Genomic DNA, 17,535 nt, shown 5'->3' on the forward strand with positions numbered 1-17,535 from the left:
ACATAAAAATGTATAAATATTAAGAATCAGGACCTAAAGGAGTATTCCTCTATGTTGGTTAAGTCACAGCTAAAGTAAAGATCTAGTGATATTGCCTCAAATTTTTACCCGTATTTAAAAGAAGTCACTTCGAACCAGTTTGGACATCCTTATCCAGTAACGCTAGCCAAGCTTCTGCAGTAGTGCATAGTTGTCTTGGTTCTTCTGACATCTTAGTTGCTTTTAATCACAGAAACCTTCTAGAATGACATGATTAAATTTATATCAGAAAAAATGCTGATAATTGCACTTTGTCATCATCCCCTTGCTGAACTGAAAACATCACACGTATGAGAGCAAATCATTCCCCACACTGCCTTCTTTAAGAGCACCCATCCCCATGAACACAACTCTTTCAGCTTACTTTAAATACTGACAGAATGCCTTTGTTTTATTGTAAGACATGTCACCTCAAGTATCAGTTACTACTCAAATCCTAAGGCCTGTTTCCCACTAAAGTACTTTCTGAAGACATTGTGGATATAGTTTAGCAACGGCACATTCAAAATGGCGCCCAAGATCCCAGAGGCGATCTGGAGTTTCATACACTTTTTTCCACTGGTCTGTCCCCTCATCATATTGATAAAGCGAATTTTTTCTGCTGGTCCTGAAGACATGCTCTTCCACAGTAACTTGAGTTGCACGAACAAACAAGTGGAGTTTATTATTGAGAAGTACAAGTTTCAGATATGGATTTATAGACTGATCACATGGAAAATCTTTCTTGCAAGTCCATTTGTTTAGCTCGATATCATAGGCCTCTACGGTAAACATACGCTGATGATTTCCACAGGTTCCAGCGATGTAGTAGATGGAATCATTATATACAGCTGCTAAGCCCTGGGTTCTAGGCACAGTCATAGGTGTTAAAAAGCCCCAGTAGTCTTTCTGAGGATCATAGCAGAGGAAAGATTCTCCTAAGAAGCAAAAAGAACAGACATTTTTAGTGGAGGTCACGTGACATATTTGAAAAACTATTTCATAATCTTCAAAAATAAACAGTCACTTGTAGGTTGTATATACATATAGTATACATATGTAGGTTGTATATACATACGTTACCTTGTAACATACATTTGCACAAAATTCAAACTATGCAGTACATTATTCTCTCAAACAAAGTTAAACTTCTTTATGATAAACTACATAGGGCATGAGAATTGTTTCATTTTCTACTAGCATTTAGGCACCACCTCAAGGGAAAGTTAAAAGGATCATGAGTATAATACTTTCACTCACAGACTCAAGAGTTTCAATCTCCAGACTCAAGAGTTTATGTGTTTGGTAGGAAGTATGGGATTTTAGATATTTTCTGTGATTAAGGTCTTAAGTTGGAAAAGTAGGACAAATAATAGCTTTATTATAAATAAAATTCAGCATGTATTGATTGCAACAGTAGAACTTTTTTTTTTTTTTTTTAAACTTAAAAACTTGTAACACAAAATGGTGGCTCAAGTGGGTAAGTAAGTGTTCATGGAGAAACCAGGCTGACAATTCTAGTCTGCTAAAATAATTTAAAAGCAAAAGGTGGAGGGTAGCCAGATGGAGCAGTGGATAGAACACCAGCCCTCAAGTCAGAGGACCTGAGTTCAAATTTGGCCTCAGACACTTAATACCTTCTAGCTGTGTGACCCTGGGCAAATCACTTAACCCCAATTGCCTCAGAGGGGGAAAAAAAAATGTGGGAAAAATCAAGAGATACTTCTTCACTAAAATAGATATGGTTGATATAGTGATACTAGGCAGTTTCCACCCTGGCAAAATAAAGGACACATATACTATACCTTATAAGTAAATTGAGCAATCACATTTTACAAAGACTGATAATCATTATATATTATCTGCAACTTAAAACTATTTATAGCTAATTTAATAACCTTTCAAAATTGATGGGTCACATGATCATGATTTTGTGGATTGTTTTTCAAAATGCCACCAAGTAAATTACACAGGAATAAATTCGGTCATCCCTTATTTTTAAGGGGATGTATTATAAAGCACATATGCATAACTATGAGCCAAAGCTTGTCTTGATTATGGGTGAAAATAGCTGTCAGCACGCTAACAGTATATATTTCAATCTAGCCTAAGAATATTTTTATATGGTTTCAGTTACATTCTATTATACATCATGAAACATGCTTTAAAAAGTGATTATTTCAACTGAAATAAGCGCTAAACAGTAAATTGACACTATGTTCAAAAATCACTTTTTTTCCCCCACAGAGCTCTTCAACAAGAATTGTTCTCATCAGAGATTTACAAGGACTGAGTACTATCCCTGAGCAGAAAGAAAGGTAAAGTACCCTGTCTAAACTCAGCAAACACTGGACACCTACCCTGTAGAACATAGATGTTTTCTTTATACTCCACAGCACTGTGGAACTCCATTGCTACAGGCATTGGGCTAACAGCTGTCCAACAGTTATCTCTGCTGTCATAACACTCCACAGATTTTAGGGGGTTCCTCCCATCACCTTCATAAACACGCCCACCTATTGCATAGAGTTTCCCACAGCAATGAACCAGTTTACAGCCTATTCTGGCTCGAAGTAAAGGAGCTTTGGGTAGCCATCTATTTGTAGCATGATCATACATCCAGAAATCACTCTCTGCCTTGTGGTCGATGGAGACTTCACTGCTGCTTGGTCTGTAGCCTCCCGCGATGTAAATGTCATTATCGGGAGACACAAGAATTCCTACCTCTCTCAGGTCATTTGGTGGTTTGCATAGTTTGAACACTCTCCCTGTGACTATATCGAGACAAGGCACTGTTTGCTTCTTTCCTGAGTGTTTGTGGGCAGCATCAAAACATATGATCATTTCCGATGCAGTCATCCCAAGCCTCTGCGTGTAGCCGTTGGCACTACACGGCCCCTTCTGGACAATGGCCTCAGCAAACATGGGAGGAATTTTCTCAACAAAGGTGTCTTCCATCAGAGGCATACGGATGCACTTGGCAAATATTTCTGGAAGGTACGCTTCTCTTCCCTCTCGTTCATGTTCAAACCACCTGATGATACTGTCATAGACATGCTCCTCTTTGTCGACATTTAAGTCATCACTGTCTAGTATACTAATGAGTTGATCTTTCCTTAAGTGAAGAAACTCTTGTTCTTTGGTGACACACAGAAACTTTTTACGGATGTATTCCTGTGACCTGTCTTTTAGCTCCTGATGACCATAGTGATCAGCAAAGATAAAAACTCCAATGGAGTTCTGTGGATCCAAATGACTTATCATATAATTAGCACACTGGTCCTGAATGGAAGGGATCTGGAAGATGCTAGCTGCAGTGAACAAAGCTTGGACGTTGGCCTCGGTGAGTACGACTCTGGAGGTATATGCATAGTTCAATACTAAATTCATTGACTCAGCTTCAACGCCAACTATACGCACTTCTTTCTGCGTGCTCTCAGTAAGGCCGCTAGTGAACATTGATCTGATAAGGGGAAAAGAAAGCAGTTAGAATGGCATTTGGGTATTATAATGTCACTGTAACAAATAGCCAAGTACAAAATAAACAAATTACAAATATATTTGAATATACTAATATGCTTTCCTGAAATTCTAAATGAAAGCAAAAAGATTTACAATCCTCAAAAGACAAGTTCTCATATTCAATCTATTAAAGGAATTGGGAACTGGCATTGAGAAAAAGAAAGTAAACCTCTTGGAGCAAATCCCAAATGGAAGTAATTATTCCAAGCCCCTCTACTCTGCATGTAATTCTCTTCAGAAGAGCTAATCTTAAAGACAAGATAAAAATGTAAGAACAGATAAATGAGCACTCTTTTAACCATACCAATAAATTCCAAATTCAGGGAGATGATTTGGTGCCAATTATGCAGAAGATATAGGGGCAAACACTTACTGTGGATCTTTGTTTAAGGTATAATTTCTAAGTGTCCTCACTACATTCTTAAACTTTTAGTGTGATAACAAATGACCAGATATATAACATTTTCTTACTGTTTTAGTATGTTTTACTATAAACTTCACAGTGACCTGCACCCAAAACCATCAACTTTTCTAAAGTTAATACATAAGTATCCATGGAAATTTAATTTTATGAAAATTTAAGCTACTTGCAGTATACCTTAAAATAACTATATATTTCCATAGATACATATGTGATCTGCGAGAGATGTGAAATTACATACTGAAAAAAATTAAGTAGGATGAGATACATTAAACTGAATGTTCTCTGACTAAAAAAAAGAAACTAAGTCATCTTAAAATAAAGATGTACTTCAAAAGTTTATTTTTAATTATATCCTAATTCCTATATCAAAACTTTGAAAATTATTCCATAACTAATATTTTCCTATTTATTGTACATAAAAATTATTTAATTACTTCAGTCACACTAGAACAGTCTAAAATCTTTGTTTTTAAAATTTCATTATCTTTCTCCAATTGAGGAGCTGCCATATTTCCCATAAATTTCTCCTAGAAATGAAAAAAAAAAAATCTGGAAATAAAGTTTATATTATGGTAAGAATAACTTAATCCTCCATACTTCTAAAGTAAGTTTAACAACTGCCTCAGCCTTTTGAAAGTGCAAAGTCTTTTAAATAAATAAATTCTACCTATAACAGAAAATGGTATGCTTTTAAAATAAGATTAAAGGATTGCCATAGTATCATTGACTAGGAATCAGACAACCAGGATCCTGGTTTTCTTACACGTAAGTCATCAATAAAAGTTATTTGTTAATAGTTTTCTTTCTAAGTTAACTCCTACGACTAAGGACTAAAGTCAAAGGAGATTTCATCTAATAACAATGTCAGAAAAGCACTTTTAAAGCCTCTAGATATGAGGTGGCTACTTGGAGCAGTGGATTCAGCACCAGCCCTTAAGTCAAAAGGACCTGAGTTCAAATGTGACCTCAGACACTAAACACTTCCTGTGTGACCCTGGGCAAGTCACTTAACCCCAATTGCCTCAGCAAAAAAATAGAAACAAACAAACAAAAAAACCTCTAGGTACTATATAATGTATTATAAAAACTGAGCATCTGTCTTGTCTTTTTTTTTTTTTTAAATAAGGGAATTAAGAAAAAAATCCTTAAGGGGGAACAAAGTATCCTCCTTGAAAGACAATATATTCATTCTTTTTTTATGGAAGTTATTGATCAATTCCATAAACTTCCCTGGAACAGTTGGAATTTTTAAAATACAATTAATATGGAGGTATATAATGAGCACAAGAGTGCTGCTAGACATTACAGTATGAAATGTTTTTAAGATATAATTTTTCTTATTATAAAGATGTTTATAGTTTCTTAACAAAAGCTAAAATAAAACAATATTTGTGTTCCCATGTATTCACAAGATGAAGCTCTTTTGTTTTTGTGGGAGGTTTTTTCCAATTCTAAGAATTACAAGTACCCAATAGCTATAGAGAAAACAACTAAAAAGAAAGGCACCAAACATCAGAAATTATGAGCTACTTTGAAAAGCATTATCCAACACTACCATTATAAAACTACTAGAAACTTGGATAGAGGCTGGGGTAGAAAGGTCACAAGTGGGTGGAAGAGGATTGATCTTTTAGCACAGCTTATTTTAAGTAAGATAACCTTAGCTTATCAGCAATTAAACAACTTACTTATTTTGGTAGCCACCATCATACAATCTATCAATCAACAACTACCAAACAACACCAATCAGAGGTTACTTTGCTACTGAATACGACTTACTAATAAAAACATGACATAAAAATCAGACTCTTGGCAAGTCAGTTAACCCCAACTATCTTGCAAAACAAAGAACAACATATATACATACATATATGTGCATGTGTATAAAAAAAATCAATGTCCATATCTCAAATGAGGAAAAATATCAGCCACAAGAAAGTCACATGTGTGTGTATAAATATATTTAGTTTCCTAAATTTTGTCCTTGGTTAATTCTTTTTAAATCACATATCTTGCAGTTAGAATAATAACTACTTACCTTCTTAAGTATTTAGAGAAAATCTTATGTCATTTTTTTAAAACTGATTTTTCTTGCTCAGTCTTCAAAGTCATAAATGATAAATATAAATATCATTTAAACTCTCATAATCCTGGACACAAAAGGCCAAAACTTTTCACATTTCCAGCTTCTAGTGTTCAATAGTAATGAAACGTAAGAATCTTTAAAAGTAAAGAATGATTTCTATACCTAGACTTATACTTTACCTCCTGCTGTAGATCTCTCAAATATAATGTTTAAATGAAATACACAGCTAATGCCCAAACTAACAATAACTTTCCCAATTTTTTTTTTTTTTGCAGCTGCTCTCTCTAAATTTTAGTCTCAGTTCTGACATTTAACTTGACTTTGTTTTCTCATCTATAAACTAAAGATTCTGAACTAGATCATTAACATCTGATCCAGCAGAAAGAACATTGGTTGCAGAGTCAGAGAAACTGGGTTCAAATCCAGCCTGATAGGATATTGAGGAGTTCTGCTTCCTGGGCTTCAGCCTCATTATCTGTATATTAATTGAGTAAACAGAGATCATGTGAAGGCAGCATCAACAAGCACTAAAAGCCTACTAGTAGCAGAAACACAGTAGGACCAGTCAATGTTCAACTCTCTGATCCTACGATCCTTTTCACCTATAAATTCTATCCTCTTCAGTGATTCCAGAGTAGTTATATCCACTGTCTCAAATTACTTTGACCCAGGAATGTGAGAAAAACTATATTTCATGAGAGGGAAACTTCTTGAAAAAGAACATAAAAGTGTGCACCTAAAGCGAGTTAAAATAAAAAACCAAGAAATCTCTTATCTAACTTTTTTTTTCACTTATAAAATCTCCAGCTAACAACTGCATTCTTTGGAATAGTATAAGTTTCAGACAATGCCAAACTTTTTTTTAAGTGCACAGACTAACCGTCTGAGGCATATTTACAATAAGCATGTTCTAAACAGCTCTGAACTAGAGGAGCATTAAGAACTTTAGAGCAGCAGCAAACTGGACAAAACTTTATTTAAAGGCCGCCTTTCTCTCTCTCCCTTTTTTTCAGGGGTAGCAGGGTTAAAGCTGAATCTGGGGCCAGGGAAGACCCAAAGTCAAATCCTGCCTCAGAATCTCCAGCTTTCCCAACGTTGGGGTCTGGCCCAGTGCCCAGCCCAATGGCCAGAGTGGGAAGGATGCAGATGGTCAGCTTGCAGTTCCCAGGGGTCACTGATGGGCAATTCCTCCAGGGGCTGCTGCCGCCTTTCTGTCCCTGGAACTCAGCATACAAGAGGAGCTTAATAAATGCTAGGGCCCTGGTCACCTGACCAGTCCCTGAGGCTCTGGACACTCTGGTCACTGAGTGACCCCAAGTTCCTCTAGGGTCAACGGCTTTGGCGTCCTTGCAAAAGGGGGCTTTACTCCATGCTACAGAGGGGTAAACTGAGGCAGGCGGTACCTGAAGTAGGGGCTGATGGCCGCCAGCACGTTGCGGTGGCACGAAAAGGTCTTCCCGTGGTCCACCTCCACGACGATGTCGGTCAGTTGGCCTTCGTCATACATGGTCTTGAGCTGCTGGAGGATGCTGCACGCGTGGGCGGCGTCCACGGGCCCCGGCCCGACCACGGGTGGCGCGGGCGGAGCGCCGTTCGGCGCCTGCGGCGGACACTTACTTGAATCTGCGGGAGAGAGAGCGCACAAGCCCCAGGTTCCGCGCGCGGCCGAGGTTGAGCCGGACCCACGCGCGCCGAGCCCACGCCTGCCCCACGACGCGGCTCTGACTGGCCCCAGACCCGCGCGGTGGCGTGGCGGCGGGGGGAAGTGGGGGCGGGGCGGGGGGAGGACGCGACGCGAACGCGCGGGGCCCCCGCGGGATGACGGCCCGGCTTCAGCCACCGTCGGGGCCCACGGGAGCCGCGGGGAAAGGAGGGAGAAGGAGGGGGCCCGCGCCCACCGCCACGCCCATCCCGGACCCCCCAACCGCTGTCCCGGCCGCCCCCCGAGCTCGCGGGCCGCGGCAGCACCCACCTCCCGTCGCGGCCATGTCTCGGAGGGGCCCCGGCTCGAGCGGAGTGTGGAGAAGAGAGGAAATGTCATTTCGCTTCCCCTGCTCCCCCCGGTTCCGGCTCGTCAGAGAACACCGTGGCCAATGGGAGGCCGCGGTGCTCAGACCCCGCCCCCAACCCTAGCGTTGCGTGTGCCTATTGGTTGGATGCTGCCTAGGTGCGTGTCGGGAAATGTAGTCTATTTTAGACCGGCCCCGCGTGGTCTCTGGGAGGCGGAGGCAGAGCGGGCGGTGGCCGGACTGCGGTGTGGGCTTGGGGCCTGTCAGGGGGCCGGAGGGTCGCCTTTAGTTTAGGGCGCCCTCCATCATCCAGACTCTTCGAAGTCCTTCATCTTCCAATTTAGGGCGTCTGTATCTACCCAGCCCCCTCAGATTTCCCCGCTACCCTGCTACGGGTCACGGCAGGTGTCACCCATTGGTCGGACGTGGAAACTGAGGCCTAGGCCGGGGCCAGGCGGCCCAGGTCTGGAGTGGGGACGGAGCTGGAACTTAGTCCCCGGCGCGGGGCAAAAACGAAAGCTCCCCGGCTTCGCGAGCACTTGGGGGCTCAGGCACGGGACGCGGTGCCGAACTCTGGGCAGTCCTCCCGGGGAAGGACCGCTCCCTCCTGGAAGGGAGTTACCAGGCCAAGCCCTTCCCCCTCCTCTCCTCACTCCTGCCCACTCTTCGAGTAGGGAAACTGAGCACAGCGCTCCCCTGGGTCATCCCGAAGTTGAGGCTTAAAGAGTGAATGCCTGGAGACTCCCTCCCCCGCCCCCCAGCGAGTCCAAGCGGGATGGAACTCCAAAAAGTGCCAGACTGGTCTAGGGGCTGCCTCCCGGGCTCACTTCCGGCACGCGGACCTCCCCTGTCACACCCACTGCGGGGTAACGAGCCCCCAAACCCGAACTGATCTGCTCATAAGTCACCTCCCAATCAGCTCAGTGCAACAGTGTAAAAGCCGGTACCTGCCTCCCCAACCCTCCACAGCCACAGGGAAAAGGATCTGACGGTCTAGAGACGGACCAAATGAAAAGGCATTTCTGCCGGGGCTGGGCTGTTTTCATCATTTGGTCTGCTAAGCGGGGCTGAGTTATCTTTAAATTTCCACTGGCTTTTAACCTTGCTGGCTATCAAAGCTGAGTCATAAAGAACATTTCCCTGATTTTTAGAGCATGTAAAAATATGAAAAAATTAAATTACCGGGCCCCCCCCCCCAAAAAAAAAAAGGGTGGGGGAGGATCTCTCTCTGCTTTTGTAGTCCACACTGTGAATACCTTCATTAGCACTTGTGTTGCCTTCCCTTCAATCTGCTCCCCAGGCAGCCTGCCGGGGTTGGGTGGATGTTTATCAATGGGAGGGAATTACACCTACTGACTCTGGACAAGTCGCGGCCTGCCGGACTGATACCTCCCCCTCCCCCTTCCTATCTTATATTTAATTACTTTGATATTTCCATACATCTGTAATCTTAGGGAGAAAAGCAAGTCACAACGCAGCCCGGACTCCCAGCCTGCTCGGTTTTTGTCTTTGTCCTTCAAACATCATCCAATGGGACTCTCCCTAACATTCTGGAGGGCACACTTACCAGTCAGGGATACTAGTACAATATAACCTCCATTTCTGGTCCTAGTGAATCTGATGGCATTTTGTATGCCCTTTCTTTGCAATTCATTTTTAGGAGCTTTAGGGAAAATTATATAGAAACTCAAATTATACAGGAAATTATATAAAATGCTGGCTCCCCATTTAGAGTATTGTAGGTTTCACTTGGATTCAAATTTTGTTTCTGATACTGTTTGTGAACACAGGAAAATCACAGCCTCTCTGTTCCTCCCCTCATCTGTAAAATGGAGTTAATACTGACAATACCTGTCTCACAGGGTGGCTGTGAGACTCAAGTGAGATGATACACAGCAAGAGTTTTGTACATTTTAAAAATATATAAATGTCAACTCTATTAGCCCATATATGAACAGGAATTTATTTCTTGTATTTAGCATAATTGGAATAAGGCTATATAACAAAATGTGTGCTTTGGAGATAGTGTTGCACTTTAAATCTGTAGTCTTTGTTTCTTTGCTTTGTCATTTGGTGCTATAAGATACAATTTATCATTAAGTATTTACTTAGCTTCTAGGTAGGTGGCTTTGATTTATCTAACTATTGCTCTTCATAAATCAATTTCTAAAATATATTTTATATACATTAACAAGTCACATTAAATAGTGCTCTTCTCTCAACAACTCTGTGGGAAAAATAGCAGAAGTTTTGTGGTTTTTTAATCCAATTATAGGAAACTCCCAGGGAGGAAACTACCTCTACCAAAGTATCATACAATTTAGGAGCTTAAGATATTAACATCCTCCTGAGTTAGGTGACTTTCCCAGAGTCTTATACATACATAGTATCAGGAGCAGAATCTGAACAAAGGTCATGCTGATTCTGAAACTGGCTCTACATTATGCCAAAAGGTCTCTCTTATTATGTCCATTTTTGTTGTTTAGTCATTTTCAATAGTGTCTGGCTCTTTCTGACCCTATCTGGGTTTTTCTTGACAGAGATGCTCCAGTGGTTTGCCATTTCCTTCTCCAGTTCATTTTATAGGTAAGGAATTTGAGGCAAACAGGGTTACATGATTTGTCCAGGATCACAGACCTGGTAAAGGTGTAAGATCACATTTGAGTAAAAATCTCCCTGATTTCAGGTCCTGCACTTTATTCTGCCCACCAGTTGCCCCTATTTTACAGAGGAAGAATAGACTTTCATAGAACTTATTTATTTGACTTGGACAGGTCATTCAACCAGTAAGTTGAGATTTGAATCGAGGTCTCCTGACTCTAGGTCCTAGAACAGTTTCTACTATAGAATACAACACTATCATTATTTTCCCAGATATCCTTAGATCCCCAATCAAAATTATTAAATTAAGAAAAAATAAATGGAAAAATCCAATTTCATTCTATTTTTAACTTCTTTTGGAGTCAGGTTTAAAACTAAACGTAAGACTTGTCACTACCATTAAAATTCTCTACTTATTAACAAATGTACTTGGGTAATATTCATCAATTAATTTCAGAAAAGACTCGTGTGTTCTCTATTCCCCTAGTGCTGGAGGAAGATGTGCAAAGCAGAGAGCTAGAGCTTCTAAAAGCAAACCTAAATGAGTATCAAAAAAAGTAGGGAAAAATATTTACTGCATTGCTAATTTGACACCCTTAATAGGGCTAAATTCTGATGTAATGATCATTTATTGTTAGGACTGTCTATTATTGTTTAAATAAAAAATAGGAAGATAATAAAATTTAACCCACAGACAAATAGCTATTTGTTCTCTGTGACCTTTAAGGATACAAAGAAGGTCCTATTCCATTGTAAATGCTAAATAACACTAGGCAGTTCCAGCCAAGGAGTTTTAAAGGCAGGTAGCAAAAGTCAGCCAGGTTTCATTTTGATTAACTAAATAGCTAAAATACACTGCTTGCTAAATTATTTTCCCAAAAAAATTTACATTTTAGAAGAAACCATGTAAAATTTAAAAATTGAAAAAGCTAAGCAAATTCAAGAAGAATATGATATCATGGAAAAGTCATTGACTGGAATTCAAGGGTATGGGTTCCATCACTGCCACTGATTCCAGGTCCCTTCCAGTACTGTGATTCTACAAGAAATTAAATGATGTATATGTGTATGTGTTTATATATACACATATACATATAGATGTATGTGTGCATGCATATGTATCTATGTATATGTGTGTGTATATATATATATTGCATGGATATGTCAATACATCCATGATACAAATTGTATCATTGTATTATTGATGAAACAGCTCTTCCACCAAAGATGAGCCTTCTGTAGCTAGGTTTATAATCAGTAAGCACTGATATCTTTTTTTAATCTTCAAAGGATCAAGGATCTCCATGCCTTCTCTGTCTCCACAAAGGGTCCCTACAGATTTATGCACCTGAAATGGGTTCAATTCTAGGGAGATCCTATCTTCTTGACAGTGTTTATACTACCACTTTCAACTCTGGAGCCTAGGACAGGGAAGAAGGGAGATAGGGAGGGAATCCCTTAAATTTTAGGTTTGGCTTTTGTTTAAGATCTTTCCAAAATAGAAGTAAAAAGTTATTCAGGACAGCTATTTTATTTCCTGAACACAGATACACACACACACACACACACACACACACACACACACACACACACACACACACCAGAGACATACTGTTTAACATAAGAGCCTCACAAATGCATATTAACAAAGATCTGGTCAATCCAAAAGTCAAAAAAACACATATTAAGCGTTTACTAAGCTAAACAGTAGGGATACAAGAAAGACAAAACCAGTCCCTGACTTCAAGAAGCTTACCCTCTAATGGAAGAGACAACATACAATAATTATACACAAACAAGACATATATGTATTAGAGATAACCACCCAAGGGAAGGCAATAATATTAAAGGGGATGAAGATAGACTTCTTAAAGAAAGTGGAATTTGAGCTGAGATTTAAAGGAAACCAGGAAGTAGAGAAATGCAGTCAAGAGAAAAGACATAAACTATCATCAAACAGATGAAAAAAGTTCCAAATTGCTAATAATAAGACAAATGCACATCAAAAGAGCTCTGAGGTCTTGCCTCATGTATACCAGTTTGGTAAAGATGACAAAATGGTAAATTAAAATTGTTGGAAGGGATGTGGAAATATGGGCACACTTCTCCATAGATAGAGGGGTGAATTGATTCAGCAATTTATAACTAAATTTATAACTAAACTAAATTTATAACTAAAATTACTAAACTGTGCAGACCTTTTGACCCAGAAAAGTAACTAATAGATATACACTAAAGAAATCAAAGAACAAAAAAAGACCCATAGATACAAAAATATTCATAGGAATACTTATTGTAGCAAAGACTTAGAAAACTAAGAGTGTTCTCATCAACTGGGGAGTAGCCAAATAAATTATGGTGTATTAATAAAATGGAATATTACTGCAGTATAAGAAATGGTAGAGGCAGCTAGGTACAAAGTAGATAGAGTGCCCAATCTCCAGTCAGAAAGATATTGCTGAACTAATCCATCACTCTATCCATATCCATGTTGTCTGGGAAATCAATTCCTAGGGTTAGTTTCATCTTCCTGCTGATGGTCATCTCCAAAAAAATGTTGAATTAGTTATTGGCTCCTCCTGAAATGCAGCTGTCTTCCCAAGTGAGGATCCAGGGATCTCCAAATTTTTGAATTCACAAAAGGTCTGAGTCTGGAAACATCTATCTTGAGATCACTTGTCAGTCACTTATGTTCAGGTAAAGCACATCAGAAAAGACATCCTGAACCCAGGCTCAAGCTTGCGTGAACAGAACATATACTGTTAATAGCATGGGCTCATACCCCCTGTGCTGCCAGGAAGAGGAAAAGGGGACCAGTCTTTTCATTCCCCACTAAAGGGAAGCTCAAAGAATCTTGATTTGCGCAGCAAATGAGGACTATGAAAAAACACAAAGAGTGGACTCTCTTTAAGATATACTAAATCAGAGGCTCATCTCCTAATCAGTAAAAAAGTACTGGTATCCAGAAGTGAGCCACACTTGCTTAAAGAAATTGCCAGGGAAAACAGTTTTACAGTCAAAGGTTCTGATAAAGGCCTCATTTCCAAAATATATAGAGAATTGACTCTATAAGAAATCAAGCCATTCTCCAATTGATAAATGGTCAAAGGATATGAACAGACAGTTCTCAGATGAAGAAATTGAAACTATTTCTAGCCATATGAAAAGATGCTTCAAGTCATTATTAATCAGAGAAATGCAAATTAAGACAACTCTGAGATACCACTATATACCTATCAGATTGGCTGAAATGACAGGAAAAGATAATGACAAATGTTGGAGGGGAAGTGGGAAAACTGGGACATTGAGACATTGTTGGTGGAATTGTGAATACAACCATTCTGAAAAGCAATTTGAAACTATGCTCAAAAAGTTATCAAACTATGCATACCTTTTGATCCAGCAGTGTTACTACTGGGCTTATATCCCAAAGAAATTTAAAGAAGGGAAAGGGATTTGTATGTGCAAGAATGTTTGTGGCAGCTCTCTTTGTAGTGGCCAGAAACTGGAAACTGAGTGGATGTCCATCAATTGGAGAATGGCTGAATAAATTGTGGTATATGAATGTCATGGAATATGATTTTTCTGTAAGAAATGACCAGCGGGATGATTTCAAAAAGGTCTGGAGTGACTTATGTGAACTGATGCTGAGTGAAATGAGCAGAACCAGAAGATCATTATATACTTCAACAACAATACTATATGATCATCAATTCTGATGGACGTGGCTCTCTTCAACAATGAAATGAATTAAATCAGTTCCAATAGAGCAGTAATGAACTGAACCAACTACACCCAGCAAAAGAACTCTGGGAGATGACAATGAGCCACTACATAGAATTCCCAATCCCTCTATTTTTGTCCACCTGCATTTTTTTATTTCCTTCACAGGCTAATTATACACTATTTCAAAATCTGATTCCTTTTATACAGCAAAATACCTGTTTAGACATGTGTGTATATATATATATATATATATATATATATATATATATATATATATATATATATATATATATATATATATATATATATATATATATATATATATATATATATATATATGTATGTATATATATGTGTATATATATATATATTGTATATATATATATATATATATATATATATATATATAGTATTTAACATATACTTTAACATATTTAACATGTATTGTTCAACCTGCCATCTGGGGGAGAGGGTGGGAGGAAGGAGGGGAAAAGTTGAAACAAAAGGTTTTGCAACTGTCAATGCTGAAAAATTACCCATGCATATATCTTGAAAATAAAGAGCTATAATAATAATAATAATAATAATAATAATAATAATAATAATAAAGAAATTGCCAGGGAAATTCTGGTACAACATACAAGGGACAGCCCCTGTTAAATATCTATATTATCTATATATTTTTTTTTCCTTTGGGGAGGTCACAGCACTAGGCCCTGGGGGAGAGGAAATCAAAAATGTTTTGAGAGGACCTGGGTTCCAGTGCTACCACTGATGCTTATCTATGATTTAGGGGAAAACTCTTAATCTCATCTCTAAAATGAGAGGGTTACACTAGTTGTATTTTGAGGTCTCTTTCAGCTTTAGGTCTGTTTTAATCCTCTGTGAAAGGTAGGTAGTGGTAGAGCTGAGCTCTAAAGGAAACTGAGGGTTCTACCTGCAGAGAGAGGGAAGAAATGCATTCTGATCATAAATGATAATGCCAAGGCATAGAGATAAGAGACAGAAGAAAATGCAGGTGAAACAGCAAAAAGGCTATTTTGTCCAATCCATTAGTACATGAAGGAAAATGAATGAACAACAGTTCAGGAAACAAGCTGAAAACCAATTTGTGAATGGCTTTAAATGCCAAAAAAGAAGAATCTGTGTTGGATCCAACCTTCCTAACAGAGCTATCAAAAAGTGGATTGGATCCAGTGATGTAGATATATCTCTATACCCACCCATCTAGTTCAACTATTAAAATGCTATAATTCTTTGGCTCTTACCCTCTGTTCCTAATATCACACAGAGGGAGCCACCTGATGTGTTGAAGGCTTTCCTTTGATCTCTTGAGACTGAATATTAATGAAGTATTTGGACATCCATTAATTATCTCTCAATTGTGCTACTTGATCAGTCCATCTTTTTTGCCTTCAAAATAGCTCTCAATCATATCCTTTGCCTTTTTTCCCATTTAATAAGAGGGTAGGATCATAGGATGTGATAAAGAGAGGAGAGACAGGGGGGGGGGGGGAGGAGAGAGAGAGAGAGAGAGAGAGAGAGAGAGAGAGAGAGAGAGAGAGAGAGAGAGAGAGAGAGAGAGAGAGAGAGAGAGAGAGCAACTAGATGATTCAGTGAATAGAGCACTCAGTTTAGAGTTAGGAAGTCTCATGTGACTGAATCAAATCTGACTTCAGATACTGACTAGCTGTGTAACCCTGTCTTAATTTCTTCATCTGTAAAATGAGGTAGACCAGGAAAGAGCAAACAACTCCAATATTTTTGCCAAGAAAACCCAAAATGGGGTCACAAATGATTGAAAAATGACTGAACAACAACAAAGTGATATACATAGATGGATAGACAGATAAATAGGTAGGTAGGTAGATAGATAGATGATAGGTAAATAGATAGATAGATAAGATAGAAAGAAAGAAAATGATAGATAGCCAGAGACATTTGAATGTACATTCAAAATAGACAAAGTTTTAAGACTTAAACAGTTATTACCACAAAACTTAATGATCAAAATCAGTGGAGATAGCCACAGCAGTGTGATAACCAGGGTGGAATGCAGCTTTTACATTTAAAAGCTAACCAAGATGAAGGAGAAGTAGGTTATTAAAGAAGCATATTTGAAAGATGAGGCTACGGTTCTTTGTATTCTCTGTTTCCACATCTAGAGAATAGTATCAGCTTCTTTTTAGCAATTATCAGTAGTCCCAGGCTCCTGTCGATAATAATACCACACAACACAAGAGTGATAGCAACTCTGATGAAAGAGGTGTAAAAGAAAATAGAACTTCACTTCTGCAAATGGATTCTGTAGTTTTCCAATTTCCCCGTTCAGGACTTGTAGGGGCTGTGAAATTGACCAGGGCTATATAAAATGAAAGTAAGGGAGAATACCTGTGACTCTTACCTTTTAGCAAATGGCATTCTCATATATTTGTCCTTCTCAGACCACAGACACGACGTCCTTGAAATCCTTGATATCGTTTTCTTTTGCTGGGAGACTTTTTGTTTAGCTTGATTCATGTTCAAAAGGAGTTGGTGAAACAGAGTTTTTCATTTAAAAAAAATCATTTAATATCTTGTATGTTATACCAATATATTCTGCTAGTTCTATCTTATATGCCAAGCTACTGCTAAATAAGCAAATTAAAGTAGAGATTAACTCCAGAATTTTCGGTTTATAGTTTGTTGTTGTTTTTGTGTTATGTTTTATTCGTTTTATTTTACTCTGAAGATTATATTAGCTAACTCTGATATAGTGCTTTTAAAGTTGTCAAAGTAAAGTAAAAATGCTAGGTATTATGTGTCCTTTTACAGATAAGATTCAAGAAATTAATCATTTCAGTCTTCACTGTGATAGGTAACATTTGGAGAGAGTGGAACTTGATAATGTTAACCTTGTTTTTGTATGCCAAAAGCATATAATTATTGCCATTTTTAATTTCATTTTTTGGGAAGGAGATGTCCATTTCTGTAATTTTAAACATGAAAGCAAATACCAGTGAGGAAATTCCTTTCTCCAATACACATCAACAAGTGCTCTTGCATCTTGTTCTTCTATTAATTAAATTTTATTATTCCCAATTAACAAACATCTGTTTTCTCTCCCTCCCAGTACTATCCCCTCCCCAGTGGAAAACAACAAGAACATA

At 38.7% G+C, this 17,535-nt stretch overlaps 1 protein-coding gene across 1 annotated transcript; it reads right to left on the reverse strand.

The window, feature by feature from the left end:
• Positions 1 to 403: 403 nt before the first annotated feature.
• KBTBD8 (kelch repeat and BTB domain containing 8) lies at positions 404 to 8,365 on the reverse strand. The gene is given in 4 exon segments (XM_074284148.1): positions 404 to 956; positions 2,379 to 3,481; positions 7,454 to 7,673; positions 8,023 to 8,365. Coding segments are annotated over 4 exon segments (2,130 nt in total). The 3' UTR covers positions 404 to 492.
• Between the last annotated feature and the right edge of the window lie 9,170 nt (positions 8,366 to 17,535).

Source organism: Sminthopsis crassicaudata, chromosome 1 (genome assembly GCF_048593235.1).
Source record: "Sminthopsis crassicaudata isolate SCR6 chromosome 1, ASM4859323v1, whole genome shotgun sequence".
In the NCBI taxonomy this organism is placed as follows: domain Eukaryota; kingdom Metazoa; phylum Chordata; class Mammalia; order Dasyuromorphia; family Dasyuridae; genus Sminthopsis; species Sminthopsis crassicaudata.